This window comes from Schistocerca piceifrons, chromosome 4 (genome assembly GCF_021461385.2).
Source record: "Schistocerca piceifrons isolate TAMUIC-IGC-003096 chromosome 4, iqSchPice1.1, whole genome shotgun sequence".
Classification (NCBI taxonomy): domain Eukaryota; kingdom Metazoa; phylum Arthropoda; class Insecta; order Orthoptera; family Acrididae; genus Schistocerca; species Schistocerca piceifrons.
The window spans coordinates 63,935,235-63,961,950 of NC_060141.1; the positions used below are offsets into that span (position 1 = coordinate 63,935,235).

General features: G+C 40.6%; 1 protein-coding gene across 1 annotated transcript in view; it reads left to right on the top strand.

The window, feature by feature from the left end:
- LOC124794911 (zinc finger and SCAN domain-containing protein 2-like) overlaps positions 1-26,716 on the top strand; it is a 164,616-nt gene that overhangs the window by 70,891 nt on the left and 67,009 nt on the right. Inside the window, exon 3 of the mRNA XM_047258613.1 lies at positions 5,035-5,354. Within this exon, the coding sequence (XP_047114569.1) occupies positions 5,035-5,354 (320 nt within the window). The remainder of the gene's footprint in view (positions 1-5,034; positions 5,355-26,716) is intronic.

Here is a 26,716-nt window from a genome sequence, read left to right on the forward strand (position 1 = left end):
GTTGTTGTTGTTGTGGTCTTCAGTCCAGAGACTGGTTTGATGCAGCTCTCCATGCTACTCTATCCTGTGCAAGCTTCTTCATCTCCCAGTACCTACTGCAGCCTACATCCTTCTGAATCTGTTTAGTGTATTCATCTCTTGGTCTCCCTCTACGATTTTTACCCTCCACGCTGCCCTCCAATACTAAATTGTGATCCATTGATTCCTCAGAATATGTCCTACCAACCGATCCCTTCTTCTAGTCAAGTTGTGCCACAAATTTCTCTTCTCCCCAATTCTATTCAATACCTCCTCATTAGTTAGTTCAGCATTCTTCTGTAGCACCACATTTCGAAAGCTTCTATTACCTTCTTGTCTAAACTATTTATCGTCCACGTTTCACTTCCATACATGGCTACACTCCATACAAATACTTTCAGAAACGACTTCCTGACACGTAAATCTATACTCGATGTTACCAAATTTCTCTTCTGAAACGCTTTCCTTGACATTGCCAGTCTACATTTTACATCCTCTCTACTTCGACCATCATCAGTTATTTTGCTCCCCAAATAGCAACTCATTTACTACTTTAAGCGTCTCATTTCCTAATCTAATCCCCTCAGCATCACCCGATTTAATTCGACTACATTCCATTATCCTCCTTTTGCTTTTGTTGATGTTTATCTTATATCCTCCTTTCTAGACACTGTCCATTCAATTCAGCTGCTCTTCCAAGTCCTTTGCCGTCTCTGATAGAATTACAATGTCATTGGCGAACCTCAAAGTTTTTATTTCTTCTCCATGGATTTTAATTCCTACTCCGAATTTTTCTTTTCTTTCCTTTACTGCTTGCTCAATATACAGATTGAATAACATCGGGGATAAGCTACAACCCTGTCTCACTCCCTTCCCAGCCACTGCTTCCCTTTCATGCCCCTCGATTCTTATAACTGCCATCTGGTTTCTGTACAAATAGTAAGTAGCCTTTTGCTCCCTGTATTTTACACCTGGTACCTTCAGAATTTGAAAGAGAGTATTCCAGTCAACACTGTCAAAAGCTTTCTCTATGTCTACAAATGCTAGAACGTAGGTTTGCTTTTCCTTAATCTATTTTCTAAGATAAGTCGCAGGGTCAGTATTGCCTCACGTGTTCAAATGTTTCTACAGAATCCAAACTGATCTTCCGTGAGGTCAGCTTCTACCAGATTTTCCATTTGTCTGTAAAGAATTCGTGTTAGTATTTTGCAGCTGTGGCTTATTAAACTGATAGTTTGGTAATTTTCGCATCTGTCAATACCTGCTTTCTGTGGAATTGGAATTATTATATTCTTCTTGAAGTCTTTGAGTATTCCGCCTGTCTCATACATATTGCTTACTATATGGTAGAAAAAGGCTATCAGTAGTTCTAATGGAATGTTGTCTACTCCAGGGGTCTTGTTTCGACTTAAGTCTTTCAGTGCTCTGTCAAACTCTTCACGCAGTATCATATCTCCCATTTCATCTTCATTTACATCCTCTTCCATTTCCATAATATTGTCCACAAGAACACCACCTTTCTGCTTTCCCTTCTTTGCTTAGAACTGGGTTTCCATCTGAGCTGTTGCTATTCATGCAAGTGGTTCTCTTTTCACCATAGGTCTCTTTAATTTTCCTGTAGGCAGTATCTATCTTACCCCTAGTGATATACGCCTCTGCATCCTTACATGTGTCCTCTAGCCATCCCTGTTTAGCCATTTTGCATTTTCTGTTGATCTCGTTTTTGAAACGTTTGTATTCCTTTTTGCCTGCTTCATTTACTGCATTTTTATATTTTCTTCTGTTATCAATTAAATTCAATATTTCATATAAAAACAAAGATGAGGTGACTTACCGAACAAAAGCGCTGGCAGGTCGATAGACACACAAACAAACACAAACATACACACAAAATTCAAGCTTTCGCAACAGACTGTTGCCTCATCAGGAAAGAGGGAAGGAGAGGGGAAGACGAAAGGAAGTGGGTTTTAAGGGAACCCACTTCCTTTCGTCTTCCCCTCTCCTTCCCTCTTTCCTGATGAGGCAACAGTCTGTTGCGAAAGCTTGAATTTTGTGTGTATGTTTGTGTTTGTTTGTGTGTCTATCGACCTGCCAGCGCTTTTGTTCGGTAAGTCACCTCATCTTTGTTTTTATATATAATTTTTCCCACGTGGAATGTTTCCTTCCATTATATTGATATCATTAATTTAAATTCAATATTTCTTCTGTTACCCAAGTATTTCTATTAGCCCTCGTCTTTTTACCTGCTTGATACTCTGCTGCCTTCACTATTTCATCTCTCAAAGCTACCCATTCTTCTACTTTATTTCTTTCCCCCATTGCTGCCATTTTTTCCCTTACGCTCTCCCTGAAACTCTGTACAACCTCTGGTTTAGTCAGTTTATCCAGGTCCCATCTCCTTAAGTTCCCACCTTTTTGCAGTTTCTTCAGTTTTAATCTACAGTTCATTACCAATAGATTGTGGTCAGAGTCCACATCTGCCCCTGGAAATGTCTTACAATTTAAAACCTGGTTCCTAAATCTCTGTCTTACCATTATATAATCTATCTGATACCTTTTAGTATCTCCAGGGTTCTTCCATGTATACAACCTTCTTTCATGATTCTTGAACCAAGTGTTAGCTACGATTAAATTATGCTCTGCACAAAATTCTACCAGGCGGCTTCCTCTTTCATTCTTTACCCCCATTCCATATTCACCTGCTACGTTTTCTTCTCTTCCTTTTCGTACTATCGAATTCCAGTCACCCAAGACTATTAAATTTTCGTCTCCCTTCACTATCTGAATAATTTGTTTTATCTCATCATCCATTTCATCAATCTCTTTGTCATCTACGGAGCTAGCTGGCACATAAACTTGTACTACTGTGGTAGGCGTGGGCTTCGTATCTATCTTGTCCACAATAATGCGTTCACTGTGCTGTTTGTAGTAGCTTATTCGCATTCCTATTTTTTATTCATTATTAAACCTACTCCTGCATTACCCCTATTTGGTTTTGTATTTATAACCCTGTATTCACCTGACCAGAAGTCTTGTTCCTCCTGCTACCGAACTTCACTAATTCCCACTATATCTAACTTTAACTTATCCATTTCCCTTTTTAAATTTTCTAACCTACCTGCCCGATTAGGGGATCTGACATTCCATGCTCTGACCCGTAGGATGCCAGTTTTCTTTCTCCTGATAACAATGTGTATATAACTAAAAAGTATGCTGAGAAAAGTTTAACTTTGAAGAAAATTAAGGCCCGTTCGCAGTCTTTTGCCAACTCACATTTAATTCTTTTCTTCGTGTATCTGTTTTAATTTTCTGCTGTAGTTCACTTTGCACAGTACTGTAATGCTGGTAACTGCTTAAGGTTGTAGACTGCATGTGATTTGTCAATGGCCTCAACATGGTTTTGTGTTGCTTTTAATCCCCAGATGCATAGTATGTGCCTCTGGATATTGTATATTGTCGTCGTGAAGGAAATACAGTTGTTTGTGTGGAACTTCAGTTATTTGATTACAGTGCTTCGACAACAATTCTAAGTTAATTAGGTGTTGGTTTTGCTGTCATGTTAGCTGTTTGCCATTGTTTTATCAGCTCTTTCACATGTGCTCACATGGTGAATGGAACAGTGGGTAGAATTGTACCACTGCATTGGGTATTTGGTTTTTCACTGCTGGGAACTATGTTACAGCATGCCGCACCCCGCCCCCCCCCCCCCCCCCCCCCGCTCCCCCCACTTCCTTGTTGAGTGGGTCCAAATATCCCACATAACCAGCTTTAAACATGTGTTGATTTTTTAACCATAGTGTATTTAATCTCTGATTACAATGCTGTCCAAGTGACTTAGCCACTGTGGAATATTTTGGATCATCTATTCCAGATAAAGTTGAAAATCGCAGGTGCACATGTCATTCCAAATTGCATGGGATAATATATGTACAGTCCAAAGCACCTTTTGACCGTCTTATGTTTTTGCAAAGCTTTAAATAGTGGTAGTTGCAAGAAAGTGTCCAGTAAATCTGTTATTCATAAGGCTCTCTGATGTAGAATGGTGGCTGTTACACTTAAGTGCTCTTCTGTGTTCTATATATCTAATATTGAAATTTATATATGTCTCTGATACAAATTGAGTTGCAGTCTTGACATATGAGCTGATCGATGTCAGACATATTAAGTTTTTCTGTGTTAGTGGTGGTTGTTCTCTGTTTCTTTTGTATTTAGGTATCTATTCTGTGGGATATTTGCAGCCCTTGTTTTTTAATATGTTACCAACCCTGTGAGCCACTTCGTTGTTACAGACAATTGTGTGCAATTGATTTGTTGTTGTGGGTGTTTCTTGTTTCTTGTACAGGTGTGTGTGCTTCTCGGGGAGGGGGGGGGGGCACTTGACACTCCCCCCCCCCCCCCCCCCCCCACATGCCCTGCCCCCCCTGTTTGAATTATTGTTTTCATGTGTTGCATGTTCAGTTTGTGTATCACATTTGATTCATATCCACTTTTAACAGCTATTTGTTTCGTTGCCTGGAGGTAATTTTTTGGTTGCCTTCATTGACTGGAATTTTATTCAGCTTGGGTAGCATGTATCAGAAACCTGTTTATTTGATATAGGATGATATGAGGTTTTGTGTGATTTTGGTGGTGGTGTGTTTTCCTGTATGTGGGAAATTAATGTTGGTTGTTGTGTCTGTGTATTGCGAGACGGAAGAAATTTAAGATTTTTTGTTTTTATGGTGAAATCCATCTTTGCTGGACTATGACTATGTTGTTGAGTTGTTGTGTGGCAGGGTTTCATCTGGATAACAAATAAAGTCAGCTGCATAATCATGCCAGTATATTATAATTATTATTATTATTTTAATCTTCAAAAAAAGCTGCTTATAAAACGAGAAAACAATATTTTATTAATATTTCTATCATTGTGGCAAGTACAAATAAATTGATGTTGTTTGTACAGGCACAGGTACATACAGAACAAACATTGCAAATGTACTTGTGTAGGTAAACATACATTATGTTTTGTTACAGCTGTTGATGGCATTACTTCAAGTAATAAAGAGAGTAGACATGCACACCTGCCTGAGGAGAGTTCTGCAGATAGCTTTCTTCGAGAAAAAAGTGATTTGTCTTTTATTGGTGGAAATGAACAATCAACAAATGAACATTATGGTGACTCCCCGCCTGAAGTACGAGCCAGGATGAATGAATCATTAGAGAGACGAGGTTGTTATAAGATGTGCAGACTTTGTGCATGTTTAGTCTATGAAGACAAATTGATGTCATTATTTGGAGAACAATCAGACAACCAAAATGTAATGGCCATGATAAGCAAATTTTTGCCAGACAAGGTTAGTTTTTTTTAGATTTATTTTACATAAGAGTTGTGTTATATTGTGAAAGGATTGTAGCATTGTATTAATTAATTAATTAATTAATTAATTAATTAATTAATTAATTAATTAATTAATCAATCAATCATTTAATTTACTCACTCAGAATGTTCTGCAGATCACATTATTAAGTAGAACTTTCAAGGATGTTGGAAGAGTTAAGGTACAAATTAAGTGTGAGAAGCAACTATTAGAAACTAAATTTGTATGCTGCAATAACAATTAACTATCACTGCTGGTTACTATTTGGTTGAAACAGATTAAAGTAAAATCACCAAGAAAGCCACTACTTTGAGAAAAATGAGTACTACTTCCTCAGTTTTATGTAGCAGCTGGTGTTTATCTCATACTGCTACCTCAACAATTACAGGACCAAATTTATTTTTCAAAGAACAAGCAGTTATTGACATCTGCAGCAACAAAAACATTCAATGTTGATTGATGATGTATTGATACGCTAAGTTCAAATTCATTGTAGCATGCAGATTATCTGTATAATAATGAAATTGAAGGTGAGCAGTGGAACACTTGCTTAATCCTGTCTAAAATTTAATTTCACCAATGTTTTTTTTTTTAAGTTAATCCTTTCTAGTGATGTTTCTGTTGCTTTTTAGAAGAATGTTGTCGTACCTAAGAATAACACATTCAGTTGAGTATGCAGCACTGGAAGATTTAGTTGAGAATACAGTTAACTTACAAGGAAACAGAATGATGGCCTGATTAACAGATGGGCCTGAGTGACCTGCCATTCCTCTCCAGTGTTCCATAACTAGACCTTTTTTCCTTCCTCGAGGAAGGTATATAAGTGTCCTGGAAGCTAAGAATGGTATTTTTCACTTTCAAGTGATTTTCTTGGTAATAATGGGAATTTTACTGCCTGGGGATAAGTACTGGTCAGACATTCTGTCTTCCTGTAATTCTACTGTGAAAGCTCTATGTTAACACCCAACATTCAGTTTAAAAACCTGTCTTTGGCTACTAACCGAATCAGGTGTCTTCTGATGAAAGGACTGATGACCTTAGCAGTTTAGTCCCATAAGATTTCACACACATTTTTTCTGATGAAATGTGTGCAAGTTGAAAGTTGCTTCATATTCATACTAATATTTTAACTATTAAGGTAAGTCTTGTCTGTCACATTTTTGATAAATTTCGGTATGGAGATAGTGTCAATTGTGACAAAAAACATAGGCTTCTTTAGAAAGTAACATAAACCATCTAAAAAATGATTACATTTATTGTATAATGTATATCTACTTCAGTAGCACAGTGCACGGATGCTAATTCCTGTCCATGACCCTCAGCATGCACCCCGCGATTGAGAGGCTGTGTGGGTACTTTGTTGTCGTATGTTTCGGCAGTTTGGCAGGGGGCACAGTGTGAGCTGTGCTTAGCCAAACAGGCACACACTTGAGACCAGCTGATGTCGTTGCACTTTATAACATTTTCACTCCACTGAAATACAAATTAAATGTTGCTTTTCTGGTCTTCATAATGCAGAATCTTGAGGCATCTATATTATATAACAGTACATGCTTACAAATTACACATTTAGGCCAAAACACTGTTAGGACAATTGTGATTAGCGGCACAGCTAAAGGAGAAAGAAGAAAGTGTTTTGAGTCTCCAGATGCCATTTGTACTAATGGCTTTTCCTTTTTTTAAAAAAGAAAATATTGCAAGTCACCACAAAAAATTGCTTTTGGAATGATCATAAATAAAACATTTGAAGTTCCCACTTTGCCTTTAGAAGATCTATGTTTTTCTCATGGACAACTTTTTGTAGCTTGCCCATTTGTATCCAACCGACAAAATCTTTGTCTTTGCAAAAGAAGGCAAGACCAAAAACGTTTTTAGAACTGTGGTAAGATTGTGCAATAAATAATGGTTGGAAAAAATGAAGTTTTTAATAATTTTTAATGAAGATTTCACGTACGACAAAATAATAGAAATACAAGATGTGATCAAAAAGTAACAGGATTTTTTTTTTTTTTTCCCCATGAACTTTATACATCTGATTTTCAAATATGTTTTTTATCTTTTTGGTACGTATGGTCCTGTTGATGTATGTTTGCATTTTCAGCTGTTTTTAATATTTAGTTCATTGTTGACAGCCAAAAAGGCTATACATGGTTTAGAGCATTTGGCAAATTTTTACTTTCAAAAAAGAGAATGGAATAAAGCGTAGCACCGCATTCGACATTTTGACTGTGGCTTTTGCTGAATCTGCTATGAGTAAGACAAGAATTTACGAGTGGTATAAACATTTCAAAGAGCGTCGAGAAGACGTTGAAGATGAGGATTGTCCCGCCTGCCCTAGCACATCAATTATTGACGACAATGTGATCAATTACTGATGACAATGTGGAATAAGAAAAGAAAATGGTGGATCAATGTCAGAGGGGCTGCTAATGATGTCGGCAATTCCTTTGGCTCATGCCAAGCAATTTTTTTTTCCTCCCTTTGTCAGAAAAGTTCCAGGACACCTTTTCATTAGAAACAGAAAATTGCACTTGCCAAGTAATTATCATAGCTCGTATCGAAGTAGTCCCTTTGGCTGTCTATACACAACTGCCAATGTCTCTAGAGGTCTCGGAAGCAAGCAGGGAAATTTTCAGCTGTGATGTTTGTAAGCTCATTTGTCACAGCCCATTGGATGTCTGCAATACCCTGACGAAGCCTTCCTATCAGTCACATTTTCACTCATGGAAACAAGAAAAAAACTCAAGGTGAGAGGTTGAGTGAATAATATGGTGGATATGGAATGGCAATAGAATGTCTGGCCAGATTCTTGGTAACAGATAACGCAGTAAGAACCAGTCCTGAGAATGCCCAAATCAGGGAGGTGACATCGAATTGCTTGTCGCAAACATTCCAAGACTTTGATGGAAAGAGTTTGGTTCACTGTTTGATCTGAAGGAAATACTCTTGGTGAACTAAATCTTTACAATCAAAGAATGAAATCAACATTGTCTTTGTTCTCAAAGGTTGTTGTTTGACTTTCCAAGGCTGATGATTCAGGACTGTGCCATTCAGCACTTTGATGCATTTTGTGTGAGTCATACTGGTAGTGACAACTTTTGTCCCCAGCAATAATCTTTGACAGAAATGTGGGATCACGTCTGGCTCTGTGCAATAGTTCAGTAGAAATTCTTCATATTTCCTCTTCCAGTTCATCTGTTAGTGTGTGAGGGACAAATTTTGAATTAAGTTTCTAGTTCCCTTAATCTTCGCGTAAAATCTCGTGACACACATCACAATTCAAATTAAGTTCTTCCGATATCACATGCACAGTTATATGACGGTTTTCTTGCAGTAACTCATGTGCTGTAGACGGGTGACCAGCTCTGGGATCTTATTACACTGAATTTCTTGCCTTCATGAAACCTTTTGTGCCATTTGAAAACATGACTTCCTGAAAGTGCCTTGCCTGCATATGCTTGCTTAATTATTGTCCGTGTTTCACAAAGGATTTCTCCGAGCTTAACACAGAACGTAATGTTCACTAGTTGTTCATAATCAGCATCCCTTGTGTCACTACAACTAATGCACCAGGAACCACAGCAGTGTGTTGCTAACCACTGCCCAGCCACCTAGTGAGTTTGCACGGAAACATGGCCAACATTATTTCAAGGATGCATACATACCAGGTAATGAAAAAACTGTCCTGAATCTTTCTGTTAAAGGGAGTAATATTTTGGGCATGAAACTTGTAACAGGAAAGTTTGTTCCGAAATTGTTGAATTTCAACCAAAAACAACAACAATCCAGAACTGCTAAAGAAGGTTAACAGGTGACAAAACATAGGTATACAGGTTTTACTCAGTACTTCAATTGTTCAGGAAACTGACCATTCTTAAAGGAAAAATTACAAATTTGACTAAGGACAGGCCTAACATGTGGAGCACAGTACTTTAATATTCTGCTAGGCACCCCATCATATCCGCGAGAGTCCTTAGTCTTCATTGATTTAATTATTGCGTCAATCTCACCTTTGTCAGTATCAGAGAGGGGTATTTCAGACATCAGTCTCAGAAAGGCATTTTCCAAGGGAGTCGCATGACTCCCTGTAGAAACCAAGCTTTTATTTAGTTCCCCAGCAGTGCTCACAAAATGATTGTTAAATGCTGTATGTATATCGGACTTATCTGTAACAGAACTATTATTACTATGAACTAACTTTATATCGTTGACATTGTGCTACTGATCAGGTACTTCCTTCTCAACTGGCCATATGGTTTTAATTTTATCCCGTGAATAAGCTATATCCCGCTAGTCATCCACCCAGGCTGCCTTTTACTGCTAGTACCCTGTCCAGTACATTCTAATGAGCACTTTCAAAAAGCATGTGGAATGTGTTACAGAAAGCATTACAGTTATCATCTATATTATCGGCACTATAAACGTCCTGCCGCTCTTGTTCCTTAATGAGATTTAAAAAACTCTCCATTGCCATTGGATTAACTTTTGTACATAGTAAGTAATTATATATAACATTTGTTTTAGTACAAAAACCTTTTAGTGTTAAAATTTGTGCACCATGATCTGCAAGGCCGTTCACACTTTTACTAACAGAATGCCCATCTAGTAATGAAGAATGAATAAAAATATTGTCTGTGGCTGTGCTACTGTTCCCTTGCACCCTTGTTGGAAAAAACACAGTATGCATCATTTCATATGAGTTTAGGCAATATTCCAACACCCTTTTTCTTGCACAATCACATACAAAATTAATAGTGAAGTCACCACATATAACTAATTTTTGGTACTTCCTATAAAGTGGACCAAGAACCCTCTCTAGCTTGAGCAGAAATGCTGTGAAGTCAGAGTTACGGGACCTATAAACAACAACAATTAGCAGTTTAGTTTCATTGAATTCAACTGCCCCTGAACAACATTTAAATACTTGTTCAGTGCAGTGCCGTGATGTGTCTACGGATTCAAATGGAATAAGTTCATGGCCATTCCCCATTCCACAAAGAACTCCTTGAAAAAACAGCCAGCTAATCTGTATCTTACTAAAGGAAGCCTCTGAATTGTCAAATTATTTAAATGGTGCTCCAGTATACCAGTAATGTCGGAGCCAACATCTGTAAGCAGTTCACTAACTTTATCTCTAGTACCTCTATAATGGAAGGAAACATTCCACGTGGGAAAAATTATATATAAAAAACAAAGATGAGGTGACTTACCGAACAAAAGCGCTGGCAGGTCGATAGACACACATATGTCTGCTTGTGTCTGTATGTGTGGATGGATATGTGCGTGTGTGCGAGTGTATACCTGTCCTTTTTTCCCCCTAAGGTAAGTCTTTCCGCTCCCGGGATTGGAATGACTCCTTACCCTCTCCCTTAAAACCCACTTCCTTTCGTCTTCCCCTCTCCTTCCCTCTTTCCTGATGAGGCAACAGTTTGTTGCGAAAGCTTGAATTTTGTGTGTATGTTTGTGTTTGTTTGTGTGTCTATCGACCTGCCAGCGCTTTTGTTCGGTAAGTCACCTCATCTTTGTTCTCTAGTACCTCTTATATTTTGATAAAATATGCTAATTCCTTCTCTACTTTTGATACCTGACATCGTCTGAAGGTTATTCCTTTTTTAGAGGGACTTTCTTTAAGCAAGGATACATATTAGCTGACTTCAATCTAAAGAAAGGTGCAGCTCTAACACCAGCTACTACAGGAATTATTCTGTGAGTAATCCCACCACCACCACCACCACCACCACCACCACCACCACCACCACCCATTACACTGGCACCTATAAGTTTTGCCAGCCTCCCCTTCCCCTGCCTATTGAGGTGCAGACCATGCCCTAGTGAAACACGATCTACTGAGAGACTCAACTGGCACCACTGCAATGTGAGCCATGTCCTCCGCCATCAGTGCCCTCTCCAGCCCCATGTTAACACGCCTTAACGGCAGCATTAAGATGAGGCCGATCATGATGCTGAAACATTTGCACCAAGTGCACATTAGTGCCACCAGATTGAGTAGCTCTCTTTACCAGGTCACCACCTACATCACATTCCCCTTCCCTATCAAGACTCTTTCTTGCTCCATCTACAATCTCTACCTGATCCTCTTTTGTAAAATTCCTGCATAACTCCCAATGTTAGCAGTCACCTGAGCCAACCCTGCACTATGCTTCAAAATGCTGGTGATCTGGTACTCAGTCCCCAACACTTTCTGCAACTGCTGTCCTACACCTCTGCCATGTGAACTACGTAGCAGGAGAACCTTCTTTCTGTTACAGTTTGCAACTGACTTAGGCTCCCTAACTGCTGAAGACTGCTGCATGTTTCCTACACCTACAAGAGACTCCTCTCCACTCAGCCCTGACAGTTGGTCAAACCTATTGGTTATATGCAAAGTACAACTGTCTGAATATATTCTCCTCCTAGCTGCCTTCTTACCATCTGCCAATTCCCATTCCCCCCAGTGTCCTTCACCCTCTTCAACCTATCTAATTCCGCCTTTGTGTCTTGTAACTGCACCCGAAGGGCACAGATCTTATGCTCCTGCTCCTTGTGCTATAGATTCTGCATTTCCAGGAGAGGATCTCACTAGAACGCCCACGGGCTTCCCCACTGCAATCCCCCCATTGAAAATACTTTGAACAAATCTCACACCGTAACTCACTACTCACAAACCTGTGACAAAGCCCACACTGCTCACTCGTGGGGAAAATTTTAACAGTTCGGAAAAAACTAAATGTCTGTATTACCTAAAATCAATTACAACGTGAACTCTCAGGTTTTCAAATCTCATCCGAGGCAGTACACAATAATCAGTCTTTCCTTCTCATCCTGTACTATAAGTCTCCCATGACCTGCGGTTCTGGGTGACTTTCCCGGAATCTACCCCTTTTCCTAGACCTCTCCAGTCCCTTTTCTTCACCTTCTTCCTTCCCCTTCAACCTTTCTGCCTGAGAGCTTACCAATCACAACAGTCTTTCATGTGTGTGTTCTGCTGCCATGTGGTGAATAGATCTTTTTCTATCCAATTAAATAATTTTATCAATAATTGATTGTTTTTATTACTGCAAACAATAAGAAACTCAGTTGAAAACTACCGTATGAAATTTAATAAACATCTTCAGCACACAAACAACTGTAAGAACCACAGTGGGCGAAAGTTGCCGAAAGTTTATTAAACCGTTAGTTCTCCAGAAACAGCACGAGACACTGTTGAAAACTACTAAATTTAATAACTGAATAACAGCACACAAACAACTTTGTCAGAACTTAAGAACCCTTACAACTGCAACTGCACGCTGCGAAATGTAAACAGACTGCTAATATTTGGATGAATTATTAAAAACTATTAAATGTGATATTCGAATACAGTGCTAATACAAGTTTGGCAGTACTTAGCTACAGCTGCACCCACATGCTGCGAAATGTAAATACACTGCTGTGGCCTGAGACTTCGATGAATGACATAAGCACACAAATAACAGACCACTCGAATCAGTAACACTAAAAGAAATACTGAGATGAATGAAAATCCACTAATAAGTTACTTTTACTGCAAATATTAACATAAATAAACTTTAAAATTAAGTGTTCGAAGTCTAAAACTTCATAAAATATTGGCGAGCAATTTGAACAGCAGCCCAGCACAGGTGACGTCACATGAAAGATGGTCTATTTTACACTGGTACACATACAAGAACTTCCGACGTTGCAGCAACTGAAACCTCATGATCCACAGCACCATTCTGAATTTGCTCTTCAGGTGCTGGCACAGATCAAAGTTGATGACGTAGCCAGACAATATTCTGTGGAGTGACAAGGTATGCTACATGTTGCGGTGAATACACAGAACTGCTGAATTTAAGATACCGTTAAACTGTGTGCTATGCTTGAAGAGCCATTGCACTTGCCATATGTGGCAATGTAATGCCAATTCACAAACACCTTTATTCTCGGTCTGTTCTTTGTTGAAGAAAATACACTCAGAGATCCTGTCGGGTGCACTGTGATGTCTGCACGTTATCAAGATCTCCTTGTACAGCATGTGATTCCTGCTTTGGAAGATCTGAACTGTATGAAAAACACTGTCTTTGTGCAAGATGGGACAACACCTCGTTTTGCTTACCCAGAGAAAGATATGCTTAATGAAACCTACCACAAACATGTTACCTCCAAAGGTGTTCCAGAAGCACAGCCTTAAAGGTCACCTGATCTGAATCTGTGTGACTTTCAGCTTTGAGAATATCTGAATGAATGTGTTTACCAGGGACACATTCTGCCTCATGTGAAGATCCATATACAGGGACATGTTGCTCAGATTCCACTGGAACTGCTACGAGGAACTGTTGATCGTGTTGTTTTACAGATGCAGCATCTTGTCAATGTCTCTGGTGCTCATATTTAACAAATTGTGTAAGCAGCAGCTAATAATAAAATAAACATAAGCCTTTTTCACTTGTTTGACCTTTCCTGACCACATCCTGTTCCTAATCCTTTACACATGGAAACATTTCTATATATATTTCTTGCATTCCCAATGCCAAATTTGCAAATGGTGGCCAGGATTGGAGCAAATTTTTTCGCAGTGTAAATCAGTTTTACATTTATGCATTAGAATACCGACGAAGCTTTGCTGTCATTTGATAGTTACAGCCCACACAGGACCTCTGTGAGTAATTGTAATTAATTGTAACCACCTGGTACAAATATTTCCATCTTCAGAAAGTAGTGAAAGATATGGTGTCTAATGTCAGAAAATGCAGAAAATGTACGCAAACACCAAAGTAAATTTTTGGAGAATGGTAAGTGCATACCCAAAAAATAGTGGAAGGAACCCACATATGCATGCATGTTCTCATATCCATGTGTTGCCTAATTGCTCAAGCCATCTGCCGTGGATCCCCCTTCTTTGCTGGTGGGATGTGCTATATTTATTGTGATCAGAAGGCAACAGAAAAAGAAAACACAAGGATAACTTTGATTAACTATCTAAATAACCGAGGTACTATACCACGAGGTATACTAAGTACCAGCAGTGTTTTGTTTGCACATTTCACAACAATATCATAGTAATATTTTGATTCTTTGATTGGAAAACTGAAAAACCTATCTCTAGGTGAGATACTGTTGACACATTGTTGCTGGGAAACTGGCAATTCGTATGCCAGGTTGAGCTATTCGTTTCACATCTCAAAACAAAGCATTTCATTGATTATTGCTGGAATTGCAAAGTGCAGAAGGGAAGTGCTTAGCGATTTTGTGAAAATGTGGTAGATTACATTAAATAATTTGTATTTTATTTCATAAAAATATTGTTTCCAAATTTTATATAGGTACACATTCACTTGGGGGGTGTAAAAGCATTACTTTAATGGCCATAGGAGATGATAGTTATTCGTTTACCTATTACAGTGTGGGATTCCAGGGGAATATTTCAGTTGTGAACTTTTAAAAATACTGTTTTCAACAGAAAATTTTTCAACAAAGATCTGTGATTACCTCATTCAAAATAACTTTCATGCAAAGAACAGTGAATTCTGTATGTTCTATTGGTTGATGAAGGTTTTCTATTATCCCAGAATATAGTGGAACCTTTCTCTGTGGATCTGAAAGAAGATTCACTAAAACAAATGTACTATTATAGACATAAGCAGGGCTTATCGCAATGTGGAAAATGTGTTTGTTTTAAGAATTATTTTTTAGGTGTGGTTCTCACTGAGGTGATACAATATGCAATACATGATGCAACTCATAATTCAATACATGATGGAACTTGCATTGTTGGAGCGCATAGCATAGTAGTTGAAGCGGCATAACTGGTGCACACACTGGGACAACACCAATATGACACCAACATGTATCTCTATCATATTGCCCGACACAACAAGGAATGCAGGTTGCTCCATGCAACTGTGTAATAGGATACAAATTTGAGTCATCAGATGAGCCTTTAAAAATTTTTATGCTACTTTGCAAAGAAATGACGCACCAGGCATCAGGCATATTTTGAAAAGTTTGTAGTGTAGAATGTAATCGCCAAGCAGTTTATATTTGGTGTATTATAGGTCATGCATTGCTGGGTACGAAATACAATCGACGTATTGAGACTGTTTTCAAATGGTGGAAGGAAAGCTATATTTCTTTCCATTCTCAAGAAAATGTGTGAGCTGTTTTGAAGATTGTCTGCAATGAGGTTGGCAGCTATCCTCCATACATGAGGCTGTTGCCAGCTGATTTGGCCTGCCGTGCAGTGTGTGGAGCTGCCTCATGTTTTTCTTTTCTGTATGCTGCCAATACAAGCCTAAATGAGAAGTGAGAAACTTAATCAAAAGACACCAGGACCTAATAGTTGATGATGCTGACCATATGATTTTTCAGTCTACGCTCCCTGATGTCTTGAAACCTCACAACTAGCATAGATGAGATCTGAAAGCTAAATACCTATTACTTCTGAATGAGCAACTGGGTGAAAGTGAGAAGTCATTGGGATTTTTCTTATCATGGGCTTATTCCATTTTTTCAAACACATTGTCTACTCCTAAAGATAGTTCGCCACCCACTGCTACACTTGATGGTGATTGGCCTCAATTCAAATCCAGCAACGTTTATTTTGAATACTCCTCAAGTTGAGTCATATACTACTTTGCAATATTCTACAGTTGCAGAAAAACTGTCCTAGCGTTATTAACTTGTAACCATTATAATATGTACCACATTGAATAAAGTACCATATAGGTTATCTTACTGAAAACAAAGTTTTCATATTAGCATTTTTAATGTCTCTCAAACACTTGCACTGACTTACTTTATTTTAATCAGCAGCCTCTCAGGAGGAGAAGTAGCGAGTCAAAAAAATTGTATCCTGCTTTGTCAGAGCAGTGAATTCTAGTTACTTCAAAAAGTGCAAACTGCCCTGAGTATTCTATAGAATTCGTGTAATTTTTATTTGTGTTGGGGTGAGCTTACAGGAAACCACAGGTGAACTATGTTGGATATTTATAGTATTGTGTAGTTGCCTGTGTTCCCTTTTCTTCAGTTTTGTGAACATTAACTAATGATAAGCCACAATAACTTCCTCTTCAGAAGAGCTAATGACTGCAACAGAAACAGAAACATGATTCATGCTATCTTGCTAATTGTCGTAGAGTGTGTCGCACTGTATATCATTCCAGTGGGATCACTAATGTCCCACTGATAAGTGTCGTGTCATGCAACATGTTGTATTGCATATTTGACAAAGGCTGGGGAAGGAGGTGCATTTCTAGAACACATGAATATTGCGGGGAAAGAAAGGGTGGATGTAGCAGCCAACGAGACGTGTTGCAGTCCTCAGTTAGTTCAGTGTGGCACTCCACTGCATGTTATCCCCTCACTGCTGAGATACAGAGTCGAGTGTTAATAGGAGGTTGAATGGTTGGAAGTGACAGACAATAAGCTCTGTGAGACCTTAACTTTTCCCGGCAAATCGAATGTTCAAATAACTTATGGGTTTGCTGCCAGGTGACGTCGTCGAACACCACAGATATTTCGACAGGAGCACACCCTGCCATTCTCAAGGCACAAATGCAAGGAAGGAAAAATGTACAAGCAAATTTAATACCTCGGTTCATAGAGGAGAAACGAGGAAGACACCACACACAGACCAAGTGTCAACACAACCAAAGATAACCCACATCAGAAATATCGATGGTTACTATTAATCAACAGGTGAGGTAGCACTAATTCTGTCCCTCTGTTTTTTGATGAGAGACAGCCGGCTTCCAAGCAGCATTTAAACAAAATCCACCATCTCTGTTAATAAGGTTGCTTGATAGTCTGATTTCAACAGCTTCCTTAATAACACTATCCCAATAGCTTGACGTGCAAGCCAGAATCTCCGTGTTGTTGTGTTCCATAGGATGACCGGTGTCAAGGCAATGTTCTGCAATAGCGGATTTGCTCGGCTGTTGTAAGCGCGTGTGACGCTTATGTTCAATACACCGGTCTTCCACGGTCCTGATTGTCTGACCAATATATGACATGCCACAACTGCAAGGAATATGATAGACCCCAGCCTTACGCAAACCAAGATCATCTTTTACGGACGGCTACAGGGCCTTAATCTTAGAAGGTGGTCAAAAAACACATTTCACATCATATTTCCACAAAATACGACCAATCCTGTTGGAAATGCTTCCTGCGTAAGGCAAAAAGGCCGTAGACTTAAGTGCCACTTCGTTGTTATCTGACGAAAGGTGACTTTGAGATGTGCTAGCTCAGCTGCCAAACTTTCAGGGTCTGAGATAACGTGGGCCCTGTGAACCAAGGTGCGAAGTACTCCTTCACGCTGAGCTGGATGGTGACAACTATCCAGGGGGGGCCCATAATGCGTGCGCAGAACAGAGATTTTTCGCCGTGCTGCGCATGACGTCAGCGTTGAGAAACTCCGCTCAGTTCGCGCGCGCTTTCTTATGTGTTGAAGCAAGTAAGTTTTGTGTTGTTGCTGTTTGTTATCATGTTGAATTGAGTTTATTCTTTCTGTGACACTTTAGCAATGCCGAATTGTGCTGTGGCTGTGTGTGAAAACTATAATCAGAAAACTAAAGGGAGTAGTATTTCCTATCATAAGTTTCCGAAAGATCCTGAAACATGTGCTCGGTGGGTTCAGCTCTGTAGAAGAAGTGATACTATTAACATTAAAAATGCCCAGAGGGCCAAACAGCAGCAGCAGAGAGCTTCTGCAGTCCCCTCCAGATCTGATTAAGGTGTTTAAATTCTTCTTAAAATTTTTGAATGTGAGTTCATTATGTGTAGTAATGTCTCAACTAACTAGACATACGGTTGCTACTTAATACCTGCATGAAAAAGATGGTACACACTATTGCCGACTGTGATGCACAAAATGTGTTTAGTAAACTGAAAGCTCTTGTAATTGTTGCGTTTCGAGTACTATTAAAAATTGTAAAATATATAAAAAGGGACTGAAGCATACCAGATTGTTGTTATCTAACAAAAAATATTGAGTAATAGAATATAAATTGAGGGGGAGCCACAAATCTGTAGTTTTACTTTTGTCATTACCAGAGAGACAATATAAGAGTTTCACAGTCGTAGCAGGTATTAACATTCAGTCCCTGTATTAGTAAGCTTCGATCAAATCCATAATTCATTATATTGCCCTTTGCTTTTCGTAAATTAATGTTAGTTTAATTGCAATAGTGCCGTATGCGAACGTCTCGCACTACTGACGCTTCTCGACAGTGATGCCACACGGAAGCGCCCAATCGCTGCCGAACACATTGGCCCAACCTTCTATGTAGCAACCTTGACAACTATCGGCTCGCAGATACAAGTCAGTGTGGGTGGGCTTCCTATAAACAGAATGTCCCAACGTACCATCAGTCTTCCTTTTGACCAACACATCAAGGAAGGGAAGGCATCCTTTCTTTTCCACCTCCATAATAAACTGAGTATTCGGGTGGATTGAATTCAGATGTTCCAAAAACCGGTTTAAATTCTCACTACCATGAGGCCCACAACAAAAGTATTGTCTACATATCTGAAAAAACACGCAGGTCTCAAGGTCGCTGACTCCAATGCACGTTCCTCAAAGTCCTCCATAAACAAATTGGCCACAATAGGTGACAACGGGCTTCCCATTGCAACTCCATCAATCTGTTCGCAGTATTGACCATTGAATAAAAAGTAAGTGGAAGTCAGCACATGTCGAAACAAATTTGTTAACTCGACACTAAACTTAACCTCAATTAGCTGCAACGAATCGGAGAGAGGAACGCCAGTGAAAAGAGAAACCGCATCAAAACTGATTAAAATATCAGTCATTCAAACACAATCCCTGCAATCGACGTAAGAAATCTGCAGAGTTCTTAATGTGGTGTTCACACCTACCTACTAGTGGGCTCAACAAACTAGCAAGATGTTCAGCTACACGGTATGTCAGAGCACCAATATTAGAAACAATAGGCCTCAACGGGACAGCCTCTTTATGGACCTTAGGGAGGCCATATAATCTAGGGGGTACAGCACAGTAAGAATTAAGACTCTTGATAGTCTCCTGTGGCAAAGAACTTTTCTTCAGGAGGTTATTTGTCTTTCTCTCAACACTCTTAGTAGGGTCAGCACCGATTTTGCGATATGCCGAATCAGAAAGTAGACACTGCATCTTTTGAATGTAATCGTGCTTGTTCAACAAAACGGTGGCATTACCCTTGTCCGCAGGTAAAATAACAATATCAGGGTCCATTCTAAGTGAACGTAGAGCAGCCGCCTCAGCTGCTGTAATGTTACACTTGGGTGGACAGGCCCCAGTCAACACACGACAAGCTTTCCTCCTAACCTGTTCCGCAGCCTCGGAAGGTAGTTCATAAACAGCCTGTTCGATAGAACTAATAAAATCACCGACTGACAAACTCTTAGGCATCGGTGCGAAGTTCAAACCTTTCCCCAGCACAGACAAAGCTGCGTCGTCAAACGTTTTCTCCGTGAGATTGATCACAGAACGTCGAGAATTAGAATTAGACACTGAGCCAAGGAAACGTTCAAACTTCGCCGAGTGACTAGCAGTTATAGATTGAAATTCCCAGTCAGACTGCGACCAAGAGGCACCGTCCACCCAATCCCAAGAAAATTCAGAAACATTAGATGCTCTGTCTTGTAAAGCCCATAACACGGACATAGTAGACCTCCAACCATCTAGACAGGATGTGGTCCTCCTTACTCGTCTTCACATAAGCCACAGCCTTAGGACGAATGGCTTCTTGCTCCAGTGAGCGGATACTCCAGTGTGCAGTGCTTGTGACATACAGATACAGTATGCCACATTATAATTTACAGTGTTTTTTTTTCCCCCCAGACCAGAGGGCAACGGCAGATTTGCCGAATGGTCTGCCCCCTACTTTAAGTGACTTTCATATGGATGTGGTTAGAGTTTTGAGGTTTTGTGAATTGTCCAACATGTTTCCTACGTTTTTAGGGAGATGCTCTTGCTGTATTAATGGGGTGAATGGCTCAATCCAGGTTTTTTATAAGTGGTCAGACTGTCAAATTTCCCTGTGTCTTTCTTTTAGCTCCTCTGTCATTTTACTTATGTTTTAATTCCTATTGCAGCACCTTTCACCCTTTCTTCATTGTCTAAAGGTGTGTGAGATAGACAGATTGTATGCTTCAGGGCGAGTGAAGTGGGAGTGAGTGCATGAGTGTTGTTTTGTAAGTTCCGTCCTTGCTGTGTGACAACAATTTTAGAAATTTTATCCATATTCATTTCTTTTAATGTGTGTAAGAGCGCTGATAACCTCGCTGTTGACTGCCTGTAAACTTGAAAAACACACACATATTCACGCCAAACTGCTAGCAACTGCTCATTATGGAAGAAGCAGTCTATGTGGTGGTGATTAGGAGGAGGCTGGGAGGGGGAGGAATAGCAAGGTAGGGACGGGGACAGTTGCTTGTGGGAGCATAAGAGGATGAGATGCAGAGAGGGTAGAGCAAGTACGTGCAGCCCAGAGGTTAGATCGAGGGCAGGAGGGAGGGGAGGGGTGGGGTTGGGGGGGGGGGGGGGGGTGTAAGTAAGAGCATGTGGTGTGATTGATTTGGAAGGCAACAAGTAAAACACAAGAGAGAAGAGAAAGAAAAGGACGGACATTGAGTATAGTATGTGTTAGATAATAGTAACAAAGGAAAGCAGCACTGGGTAAGGGTTAGAAGAAAAGCTGTTAGGCAAAAATCAAACAGTGGAAAATCCAGGATCGAATAACATCAGTATTATGAAAAGTACAGATTACTACTCATGATTTTAGAATATTTTATAACTGAAAGGGGATCAGTACTCTTGCAGGGCAAAAATGTACTCAGAACTGCTCATCAATGTAAAATAGATAGCATAACTATTTAAATATATGTTTTTAACATGAATAAAATGGAATTTTACTACCTCATGAACCATAACACCTGTACTGGTTTCTGGTGCTGTATCTGTCATGGGCAGTGACCTATTTGTGTTCTTTTCTACGTCTACATACCTACTCCACAAGCCATCATATGGTGCAAAGCTGAGGGTTCCATTAGTCATTTCCTTTCCTGTTCCACTCACAAGTAGGAGGAGGGATAAGCAACTATCTATATGCCTCAATACAATCCCAGTTTCTCTTATCTCTGTCGTTTGGTGGTTGTAGAGTCATTTTGCAGTCAATTTCAAATGCTAGAAATCTAAAAATTATCAGTAGTGTGTGGCCAAAAGAACATCATCTTCCTTTCAGGGATTCCCATTTGAATCCCTGAAGTGTCTCTGGAACACTTGTGTGTTGATCAAACCTACCACAAAAAATCTAGCAGTGCACTTCCGTCAATATTTTCCTTTAATCCTAATGGTGTGGATCCCAAAACCTCTAGTTGTACTCAAGAATGGGTTGCATTGGTGGTCTGTATGCAGCCTCCTTTATAGATGAACTGCACTTTCCTAAAATTCTCCCAATAAACCAAAGTTGACCATCTGCTTTCAATACTGCCATCCTTAAATGCTAGTTCCATTTCATATCGCTTTGTATGGTGATTTGCCTATATACTGTTCTTCATAAAAAGTAAACATGATGTAAATATTGCACAATGTATTCTTCTGTGTTTCTTGACTCTCACTGGATTTTTGAATACTGAAGCCACTGAAGGTATTAATTAGCCGCCCGGTAATCTCTTTGCTCCTTCCTTATCCGAATCCGAGAAATACATTTCAGTTCTGGAACTGTCATCTCCTACATTGATGAATCGATCCATGAAGCCACCCAGGCACTGCATTTTCTCCTCGTATTGCTTACCGTTCTATATCCCGCCAGAGTTTAGCATTGACATGTGAAAAAGTCGTGTGTTGTGTGTTAATTGCAGTACATCTGGTAGCTTAACAGTCTTGTTATTTCTCGTGACAAATCGCTTAACTTGGCTCGAGATCAGTTCTGTTGAGTTCACATTGTAATGGCACAGCGGATATTACAGCACTTGTATGGTGGGCTTGATGCTTTGAAAGTGATTGTTTTTCGGGTCATTCCACATCAAATCATCCAGAAATTTTAGGAAATGACACCCATCGTCACACAAATACTTGAAATTTTGGGTAGTGGAAGTTTACCTAGATATACTCACATTCCCAAAATGTAAATGTTGCAGGTTGATTACTTTTTCACTTATGATAAGAAGAAGTTGTGTAGATTCAGGAATTCAGGCTTTCATAGATGAGCTCCTTTATAATTTAAAAATGCAATAGGTCCTACAGTTTTTGCAGTGGAAGCTTGATTATTTTTTTTTTTTTTTTTTTTTTTTTTTTTTTTTTTTTTTTTTTTTTTTGAAGCTAAAGAGGAAGGTTTATATTTGTATAGTCATGCTTCTTTTAGTGAATATTCATCATCTACATCTCAGAAAAAATTGTAAACAATTTCTTTTTAAACAAAATCCATGCATGGACATTATATTTTTTTAAATGTATTGTCCCCTCATAGATACCTTTGAAAAATTTACGGCAGATATAGTTCCTATTCATTCTTTTCCTCAAACCACATTCTTTAATTTACTTCATAAAAGCAATGCCTCATCTCACATTGCTTACCTTCCGTATTTTCCTGTAATCATGATAATTACTGGTTAACTTCCTCCAGGTAACTTTTCAGATACTCATACAGTTAGAGAATTAGATAAAAATAATGTCTACTTGAAAAATATCCATTTTAAGTGTTACTTGTAGACTGGAACATTTTCTAACAAACAGTCTGTTGCAACTGCTGGTCTGTGTGTCAGTGCTGCTGCAGGGTTAGTTCTCACTCTGCAATGAAACTGTTGCAGGAAATAACTGCATAGTGTTCTCCTTGTACAACTACATACAGTCAGCTGGACACACACATACGAACAAAATTAATCTTAAATAATAGTATTAATAATAGCAATAAATGTGATTTCCACTCTCCATGGAAGAAAAAGTTATTTTGTAAGATAAATGTTCGAGTTTCCTTTTCTTTTACCTTTTGTTGTACTCAGCAATGACTGTCTTATTATAAATTAGCCTGTACTTAAAAAATAACGTCAAATTCTGTCTTGACCAGGGCACACAAATGCAACCCTGGGGGATGAATCCCGGAAGTTAACGGCTGCAAAGGGTGCTAAAAATGCTTCAACACTGCAAAATCCTGGCTCAGTGGAGCTGAGTCACACATCTTTTTAAAATCAAACAACCCAACATACCACACCACATTGGCTAGCTCAGTTGTTTTAAACTGATAATGAACGCAGCTGTGAGTAGCAACTCCATTATCATTACTGTAATCATATATTTTGGTAGCAGGTTTATGACTAACAAGGAAACATCACCAACTCGACCTCACATTTTAAGGGGACAAGAAGTACACTTGCAAAAACAGCCCCAGCAATCAATTCTGTGCAAAAATTTGGGCCATAATTATGATAGTATACAGTTATGTCCTGAATGTACAACTTTTAAACTTCGCAGGTACCAATTGTTTGTCACTCACACCACCCCACAACAGCCACAGAATGCCTGAGTTCATAGTACTGTACAGTGATGTGACAACCCGACCCCTCTGGTTCGCAGTATATTGATGGCAAGGCAGGTGCATTGGGGGCTGCCAAACGTGTTTCAAAATCTTATTCAAGAAAATGTTGTTTTACATGAAAATAACAAGTCAACCTACCTCTCTCTCTCTCTCTCTCTCTCTCTCTCTCTCTCTTTGGTGTTTGGTGTTGTGGTTTCCACAAGCCTCCGTTGTTTATCTCTTCCTTGTTGTGTCGCTCATAGTCGGTCGTGGTCGGTTGTTGTCAGTTGTCGTTGGTCTGTCGTCCAACTCGTCCTGTGTTTACCCAGTGGTGCATGCTCCACCGCCGGCGGCTTCTCCGCCAGTGGCTCCGATCCGCAGTCCAAGGCGTTCCTGCTGTTGGTTGTGGTTACTACATTTGGCGACGAGGTAAACGGAACATAGGAGTATGGAAGAGAAATTACTCACTCTCTTAGAGCAACAGCAGCACCTCATGCGGCAGCGGCAGCAGCAGCAGTTGGAGGTCTTACAGACCTCACTGCAGTTGCTCTTGGACAGGGTCAATAAGCGGGATTCCCTCCCACCTCTTTCCCAGGTGCCCCGCTTTCAGACATGTTCCCACGTCCGCTGTCACTCCCACCGTTCAACGACGCAAAAGAGGATTGGGAAACGTACCTGCATCGTCTGAAGCAACATTTCATGCCTTTCAGGTGTCGGATGACTCTCTGCGGTGGTCGTTGTTCTTGTCTTGGGCCTCACTGAACACGTTTTTCTTGCTCTGCAAGTTGGCACCGTTGGCCGACCCCGTGGCTCACTCCTTTCACGAGATCTGTGTGTTGCTAACTAACTATTATTGCCAGCACTACCACGTGGTTGCGTCTCGCTTGGAATTCCATCAATACCACAAGCAGCCGGGTCAGTCCTACTGTTCCTGGGTGACAGATTTGCAAGGCCTCAGCCGCAAATGCAACTTCACGTGCACAAATCAGCAGTGCAAGGCGTCATATGGAGATTCGTTAATTCGGGATGTGGTCGTTCAACTGGCGCCCAATCCAGAGGTCCGCACTGTGGCGTTAAAGTTGGACAACCCCTCGTTGGAAGACATTCTGCGTATTGCCCATTCCTTCGAAATGCTCAAGCAGCGAACAAACAGCTCATGGCGCGGCCCCACGTGGCAGTGGTTGAGTCCACTTCCTGCTCCACTCCTTCCCGCTGTCGACGGGGTGCAGTCTCCAGAGGGCACCGCCATACAGATTCCTTGCTGTCTGACGTCTCTATGGCGTCCGAATCGCCAGTCGCCCTTCGACGTCGGCCTCATGGCCCACTCCCGTCATACCCCCCCGTGCTTCTCGGCCCACACTCGAGCTGACTGTCCCCATCACTGGAAGACCTGTTTGCTCTGTGAGAAAGAGGGCCACCTTCGATCTGTCTGTCGTAGCCGCTCGACCCGCCCCCGTCCCGCCCCTGCGGGCCAACAGGAGGCCGTCCATGCTTTACACGCAGTCGCCCCTCAGACCGACACATTGGCTGAAAAGTTATTCCTCACCCTACGCATCTTTAACGAGGACGTCCGTTTCCAGGTCGATACGGGGGCCACAGTTTCTTTGGTCAATCTGATGACGTATGCACGTCTCGGGTCTCCAGAATTGTCCTCACCCTCTCAGAGGTTCCATCTCTCTCCGTGGGCAGTTTTCTGTTATGGCCATGTACAAAAACGTTCATTGGCCCCTTACCTTATTTGTGGTGGACCACCCGTCGGCTTCGGACATTTTTGGACTATATGCGTTTACACAGTTTGGCTTTTCCATTCAAGACGAAGTGCAGTTCGTTTCAGCTACGGTTCCATTTCAGGACCTAGACGATCTGTGCGCGTCCTTTTCCTCCCTGTTTTCGGCAGACCTGGGCTGCGCTTATGATTTCCAGGCACACATCACTTTACTGCTGAACGCACGGCCTCGCTTTTGTCGGGCTCGGCCTATTCCGGTAGCTTTGCGTGCGGCCGTGAAGCAGAAACTCGATCGGCTCCAGGCTGCGGGGGTTATCGTGCCAGTACAATCCAGTGCCTGGGCAACGCCCTTAGTGGTCATCAAGAAACCCAATGGATCGCTTCGTCTTTGTGGGGATTTTGGGGGCTATGGTCAACGTTTAGTATTTGGTCGAAACTTATCCCATTCCTCGACAGAAAGACCTTCTTGCTAAACTGGCAGGTGGCGAGTACTTTTCTAAGATTGATCTGGCAGAAGCCTATCACCAATTGCCGTTGGGTGAGGAATCGCAGGCCATCGTCGTTATCAACAAGCCTTTCGGTCTCTATAAATACAAGTGTCTTCCGTTTGGCATTTCCTCTGCCCCTGCAATTTTCCAGCGGTATCTCGAGTAACTTACGCAACCAATTACCTCGATGATATCTTAGTCACGGGGCGCACGTGCCAGGAACATCTGGGCAACCTCAGTACCTTATTTCACGCCCTGCAGGCTGCGGGTTTACGTTGTCGACTGGAGAAGTGCAGTTTTTTTCAACCGGAAGTGGAGTACTTAGGACATTGGCTCAGTAAAGATGGCATTCGCCCTTCGGACCGCAATGTCGCAGCCATCGATGCCCTTCCCCGTCCACAAAACTTATCCGAACTCCAGGTATTTTTGGGGAAAGTCAATTATTGCTTAAAGTTCTTACCCCAAGCCGCCCACGTCGCACATCCCCTAAATCGCCTGCGTCGCAAAGGGGTACCTTACATGTGGACTTCTGCCTGCGATCAGGCTTTCACCCGCCTGAAGACAATGCTGAAATCTGCCCCTTGCCTGACGCCTTTCTCTCCGGATCAT